General features: G+C 37.8%; 1 protein-coding gene across 1 annotated transcript in view; it reads left to right on the forward strand.

Moving 5' to 3' along the window:
- Positions 1 to 5,965, forward strand: part of myom2b (myomesin 2b) — a 29,955-nt gene extending 23,990 nt beyond the window's left edge. The window contains exons 34-39 of the mRNA XM_019359315.2: positions 658 to 694; positions 2,343 to 2,365; positions 2,456 to 2,511; positions 2,586 to 2,675; positions 4,925 to 5,050; positions 5,423 to 5,965. Coding sequence (XP_019214860.1) covers positions 658 to 694; positions 2,343 to 2,365; positions 2,456 to 2,511; positions 2,586 to 2,675; positions 4,925 to 5,050; positions 5,423 to 5,632 — 542 coding nt within the window. The 3' untranslated portion in view covers positions 5,633 to 5,965. The remainder of the gene's footprint in view (positions 1 to 657; positions 695 to 2,342; positions 2,366 to 2,455; positions 2,512 to 2,585; positions 2,676 to 4,924; positions 5,051 to 5,422) is intronic.
- The last annotated feature ends 1,373 nt before the right edge of the window (positions 5,966 to 7,338 follow it).

A 7,338-nucleotide genomic window follows, 5' to 3' on the forward strand; every position in this document is an offset into this window, starting at 1 on the left:
CCCTCTCTTATTTCCTTCCCTTCTGAGCCAATTCCTCTTTTTATCGATAACTCTGTAAAAAGAGGGTAGAAAATAACACAGTCACTTGTTTTTATGGCTCTCTTTCAGCGTGTAGTCTCTCTGGTTATACTTCAGCTAGTCTTTGAGTATGAAAGTCTCCAGTTTTCACTTTTAAAAAGAATTCAGCGTTTGGACAGCTTGGCTGCTTGTCAGTTACATACATTTTAGTGTGGATCGGATTACATACACAACAATGCAAAAGTCTTGAGCTACTCCTTTTTTCCCTAATGGTTTGAAAGACAGAAATTTTACCTTTATGTGCATAATTACTGTGGCTCAAGACTTTTGCACAGCACTGTATGGAAAAAATCTCCACTAAAACTTCTCAAATTAACTTTTTTAATGTTAAAAAACACATTTATGAGTGTTATGACTGAAAGAGTTCATTCCTCCTGTGTTTACTGTATCGCCCTCATCTTAAAACTATTATTTTCTTTAAAAAAAAAAAAAAAGTTACCATGTTCATTAGCAGGAAAAGGGAAAGATTCTGTTTTGATAATATAAAGACTATTTTGGTTCTAGGTGTGTCTAAATTTAAAGTAAAGTAACCTGGCATGTGTTGTGACAGTGACTGTTTTCTGTTTCTATGTTTAACAGTATACGAGAAAGCCTTTGCAGAGTTCCAGAAACTAAAGTAAGACTATATTCTCAAAGCTGTTTTCTTTTTTTTTTAAACTTGTGCCTTTATGTGTCAGACTGGCTCGCCTAATGATGAATCACTGCTTCTTTCACATTTGCTTCATAACTGTGAGTTTGACATCTAATAGTTCAAAGTAATGATTTCCCAGGCTACACTGTGTTCATATACAGAAAACAATAGTCTTGTTTTCCTGCTTCAAATAATGTAAAGAATGAGGTTTTCTATAAATACACGTATAATCGACTCTCTCGTTCTGATTGTATTTGAATACTAAAACATCTATTGGAAATTTCATTAACATTTGTATCTTCACATTTCAAACAGTGCAAAGCCTTCAGATCATTTGAGACACTGGACAAGGATTGCATGAGCCTTTGTAACCACTATATGCTCAGTGTTAATCAGTGTAGATCCATGCATCGATTAGACTTGTCACTTTAAAATATCAGTGCACTCCTAACCCCAAACTACTACACTAAAACCAGCTGCTTGTTTTGAATATTTTAGTTGTTTAATTTGCCTGTGCTTTGCCCTGTAAGGACCTGTGCACTTTTTTTAAAGGTCTACTGTGGAAGCCTGACTGAGGATTTAATCCCAGACTAAAGTTATGATTTTCAGATTAGGTCACTATATTATTTGATGATTTATTCTCCTTTTTCTGTGACTGAAGAAACAGTGTGTATGCTTTAAATCACTGCTGCATGAATGTAGCATGTTGCAAATTGAATCAGATGCTTCCCTGGCACTATTGCATGAGCAAAATCTAAAGAGCTCCAAGAGGTGTAAAACTTCTGCATGCATTGGTTCCAATTATTCAAGTTTGGGTTTTTTTTCACCTACAGCTACAGTTTTGAAAAGTCTTGTTAAATCACTGCAACTCGAGTTGCATAAATGATCAATACAGCATTAGGAAAAATTACCCTGTGTCTTTAAGTTGAGCAAATTCAAAAAGTCCAAGGCTGGCTGTCTGGAAAGAGTCCAGCGCATTATAATTTGAGATAAAAATCTTGGTTAAAAATAGAAGCAGTCAGGTAGCAGAGATCCTTTGGGGTCTATCGGCTAATTGGGCCAAAGCAAACCCCACACCCACACACACATTTTGCAAATCCTTTTAGGAAAGGGATTGAGACTGCAAACACTAAACACTGCATGCAGTGTGGAAACCATCCAAATCCCTTTTCTAATTAACATTCAAAGAGAGACATTTAAGCACAAGACTTTACAAACACATTGAAACAAGTGACACCCTGTTACCCTTTTGATTGAGCATCAACTTGCCAAGAGGAGAGCAGAGTTTCCCCAACCATCTGGTCCTGTGGCTGACCTCTGGTCCTGCCATGCTGCTCCAACAGCCCTCACATAACAATATCATTTTTCCCCAGGAAATATACATGAAACTCCTGAAGTAAACAATATTAAAAGGAGGTTTGGCTGTAAATCTAAAGCACCTTGTGGCACACCATCTGACCACTGTTAGTTAAGCGAAAAGAAAAGAAAAAAAACAAAGAAAAAATGATGTGTGGTCAGAGCCAGGTAATGAAAGCTAACCAGAAATGACTTGGCTAAAGTAAAGCTTGAACAATATAAAGATTTGCTAGTGATAGAATTTGTATAATAATACAAAACTGCTTTGATTTTTCAGGGCTGAGGCATACGCTGAGAAGAGTAAGTTTATCCTCCTGTTCTCCTATATTTAACAGCTTAATATAATAAACAATAGGAATAACCTAGAATGTTAACAACTGTTTGTTTTAGACCGTGGTAAGGTGGTGGGAGGACTGCCTGATGTGGTCACCATTATGGAAAAGAAGGTAGGCGTCTAAGTGTGTGAACTGCGTGCTTTCTGTCTCATTTTGCTAATAGGTATTTTCTATGCTTTCTGTAGACTTTGAGTTTAACATGTACAGTGTGTGGAGACCCCAAACCTCAGGTGTCATGGCTGAAGAACGGATCAGAAGTCGAGCCTGATGATCAGGTAAATGTGTAAATGTCTTATTGGAGTTATGCCGAAATAAATTTCACAACTTGTTTTCAGCTAATTAAATTGTGTATGCAAGTCACATGTACAACCAGTTCATATTCAGATGGGGCTTTGAACTTTTATTTGATTCCTACCTGATAAATACTGCCTTATTCTCTGACTCTGTTTAACCTCTTCAGAAACTCAACTCCTCCCTTCCTGTCTCATGGTTAATTATCTCATTAACCATACACAATTACAACATAATGTTTCTATTAACTTGTCTTGTGGAAATTTCACACTCAGTATGTGTCTACTAAAATATGCTTCATGATGTCATGTTATTTTGAGAACTCTCCAGATTCATTTGATCAGATGATGTCTGTTCAAAAGTCAATGTCTATAATAGTTACCATGATATTAAAACCAGTATTCATATAAAATAATGAAATAGCAGTATTTAAAATACAATTTCTGGTAATACCGAAAGTGGTAATGAAGTACTTTCTAAAAAATATGCTTCATGTATATTTAAATTAGTACAAATGATTAGTAGTAATAAAATGCACAAAACCCCAAAACCATTGATATACTTTAGTTCCTTGTTAGGAACTTAATGAATGTGATGTTGTCCATATTGTGACAAAGCCCTTCTTATACATTCATCAGCCACTTTACTAGGTACACCGATTCAAGAACTTATTAAAGTAAATAATTAAATCAGCCAATGGCAGCAACGCCGTACATTTAGGCATGTAGGGGGATCAACAGGGGGAAGAAAGGTGAGACTTTGAATGTACATGAGCAGGGTTATTTGTGACAGACGGGCTAGTCTAAGTATTGTGGTGCGACCAAGTATTCTGATCAACAATAGAAGATCAACAACGGAGTACGTTTGGGATGTGGCGGAACGTGACATTAGCAGCATGATGCCATTATGTCAATATGAAACAAAATCCCTGATGAATGTTTTAAGCATCTTGCTAAAGATACGCCACAAAGAGTTAAGGCTGAAGACAAAAGGATCCAATCCAAAACTAGCAACGTATACCTAATCAAGTGGCAGGTGAGTGTATTTACCACTGAGACCACCAAGATTCAGGGAACTACACTACGCTTCTACCTATTTTGGGGTCAGTATTATCAGCACAATCCTAGATCAGTAACGGAACAACTCTACCTCTCATAACTCATTAACCTACTTGCCAACCGGAGTACAGTAAGTCTACAGTCTGTCCCTAGTCAACGAAAGCTCTTTCAACAGCATCAGGATCCTGCAGCTTCTACCAGCTTTGAAGATTTAAGTTTGAGAAACCCCGGTCCAGGAGGAATTTGTGTTCAAGTTTTCTCCTTTATTCATTCCCTCACCTGCTAATAATCTGTCTAAAACAAGAAGCGAGGCCCTTGTTGATGAGTTTTCCAAACCTCTGGAGTGTCTCTCATGCACTTAGTTACCACAGAGGCTTCTGAGGATGCATGAAGATAAATGAAAAACAAACATGAACATAAGAAGATCCAGAGAATTTTATATCTAATCCTCATATTTGACTCTGGAAGTGCAATTGGAGTAGTGTAATAAGCAGAAGTTACTATTTTTTTAGACATTTTGTCAGATTTTATACTATTTGTATCATAGAAATGACTGTAATTACAATATTTTCTTTTCTTAATAATACACAGCTTAACCTGGTCTAGTAAATTAATGCATTTAACCAAGAACACATAGCATGCTAATGGCTACCACTTTTAGGATTTTAATCTAATAGACCGTTTTATTTCTTGTAATTAAAAGGCAAGTGTTTCTCTTAATAATGTAATTAACCTGCTGAAAGTACCACTCCATAAAAATGTATAAATGTCCAGACCTTACAAGTGAGTGGGCAGGTACAAGAGGCAATTTAAAATGTTGTACTCTTGTCTGCACCACTCGTGGTACATGGTACAATTCAGAATAAAGTACTCTGTATAGACTAGAGTATCAGAGACAATATACAGTATGGGTTTTTTTGGTGGTCTAAAAAATATAGACGGGGCACATTTGTATTGCTTTTCAATTTCACCATACTTTGGTTGAGCGTGGTTGAGTGCAGCAGAACAGATAAGACAGGAATACATCATTAGTCCCTTTGTCCATTCAGCCCATGCACCAGTGCTCAGCTTTTGCTCATGCTGCCACTTTGAGTAAGGCATTTTAAACGATAAATCATGCTAAACTCCCTCCGCTGGCTTTCTCACTTTTTTTAACCTCTGAATTCATTTCCCAGTATGTGGTCTCCCTGGACCAGGGCAGGTTTGCCAGTCTGACGATCAAAGGTGTTTCCATGGAGGATTCTGGCAGATATACCATGATTGTCCAGAACAAATATGGAGGAGAGTCTGTGGATATAGTGGTGAGTGTTGCCGCTGTGTGACACAAATGACTGGATTTACTCTGAGCCGTGAGGTTTTCCTGGTCATCTGCAGCAGAAATATTTTCTTTCCATTGGTGCCCAACATGGGGATATATTTTGATCGCAGCAGCACAAAAACCTTACACGGGCCTGATATTTGACCTTGTTACTTTTGCTCACCCTGGTTTTGACAGAATTAATACAAAATAATACAAAATCAAAATTTCTACAAATTTAAAAATACCCAAATAATTTGTATTGATGATGCAGTGAGCTACAGCCCTTTAAGCAATTCTTTTGTGTTCACCGCTAGTAGTAAATGCATGTATGGGTATTAACATTATGTCCTTGTCTCTCTATTTTTATCTCCAGGTCAGTGTGTATCGCCATGGGGAGAAAATCCCTGAGGCAAAACCAACTCTGACCCCTAAAACAATCATCCCTCCTAAATTACCAATCGAGATCCCTCAGCCTAAGACCCAGCCTGCTCCGAGCGCTGCCCCTTCAACCCCTAGCCCTGCCGCTCCTAAGGCAGCACTGGGAAGAGGGGTGAAGAGTCCTACTCCAAGTCGGAGGAAGTGAAAAGCAAGGCAGAAGAAACACAATCACTGGTGCATAATTAGATCACACATAGCTGAGAAGCCTTTATTGGTGTTCTCTATCTGGATTGAAATGGAGCTAATACACTTTGCATTAAATTAGACCGTCAAGAAAACCCTGACATATAAAATAAATCTTGCAATTGTGATGGAAAGCAAAAAATAGTTTCAATGTGAAATCATTGTACAAAATCAGCAAAATTATACTAAAATAATAAAAAGCTAGGCACTATCTAAACATGAGGAAATTAGAAATTAATTGAAATGAACAAATAAAGCTACAAATTGAATAAAACTTGCTGAAGAAAGAGTGAAATGTGTTTTAAATTCATTCTTGAAGTGTACAAATAACACTGCATGCAGTATAATCAAATATTAAATATTAAATGGCTTGCAAGGAACATTGCCCAAAGTTAATGTTTGAGCCACTGACTTGAAGCTTCGATGCACCTTGGCATTGTGGAACTATATTTCATATTTTGATCATAGTTAGGGGGGAGTTTAGCATGTTAGTCAAAACTTTTCCATAGGTATTAAATTGGGTTAAAGTCTAGTAAGTACAAATCTCAAAGGAGACCAGTAAACATTAATGTCATGCCCTATGGATGTGGGTTTTGTCCCCCGTAACCATCTTTGTTGCCATGCCAGCAAAATACCACCACAGCATAGAAAAAACCATGGGATCCCCTCACTGTAGACTTTAAGAGTTTTCTCTTTAAATTCATATCTGTGTCACAGAATATTTCAAGTAAACCAGAGACATGGTCTGCTCCATCAAGGATTGCTCTAAACATAGTTTAAAACATGTTGTGTTATGTTACAAAGTTGCTAGGGCCACTAGCTTTGACATGCCCTCACATCACTAACCTGCTGACTGTTACCTGCATTTTTGATGGTGTCTAGCACCAGATGTTCTTGGTATAATCACATACATACCACTCCCATTCGCCTTTGATTATGGGGCTGAGGCAAGTTTCATTATGAGCCAGTGGAGAGAGGTGGGCCCTTCTTGTCTATATTGTTCTGAATATGATCAGTGGTTTGGCTCAGTCTCACAGTCATTTACATATTTAAATGTTTTGGAAAATCTCTCTTCTGCAGTGTTGATGCACAAAAACAACACAGGCTTAGTATCACAGCTCACAAGATCAGTGTTCATTTTATGTTGTTTAAAATGGACACACACACAAAAAAAAAACACAGACACGCACCTCTCACAAAGACAAAAAGGTACAGAGAGAAATAGGTCAGGCTGTACAAAGTAGTCATTATACTGCCACCTCTACAACACGGTCAGCTGATGACTGCAAATGTATAACACCATCCTCCTTAAGATCACCATGGTGAACAGGCTGAAGATTAAACGGCAGTGAATCACCACTAAGTAAACCAGAGCTGTGAAGCGAAGCTGTCATACTAACGCTGCTGCCTCTCAAACCGTCATTACCAAATTCTACCTAATATTAACTCTGACTGTTAGCAGAAGATATGCATTCTGCCGTGCAGCCAAATATGAATTATGTTCAGTCCTCCTGGTCATCAGCCAGAAGCAGAAACAGACATGCTATAAGTAGTCAGGTTTAAAGACTTGAGCCCAAGTGCAGGAAGTTGTGATGGCAGAGCTGATGAAAAGATGGCTGATGAGATTTGTGGTTCATTAAAGCTGATGAGAGGAGCAGACGGAGAAGA

This window comes from Oreochromis niloticus, linkage group LG1, assembly GCF_001858045.2.
Source record: "Oreochromis niloticus isolate F11D_XX linkage group LG1, O_niloticus_UMD_NMBU, whole genome shotgun sequence".
NCBI classification, from domain to species: domain Eukaryota; kingdom Metazoa; phylum Chordata; class Actinopteri; order Cichliformes; family Cichlidae; genus Oreochromis; species Oreochromis niloticus.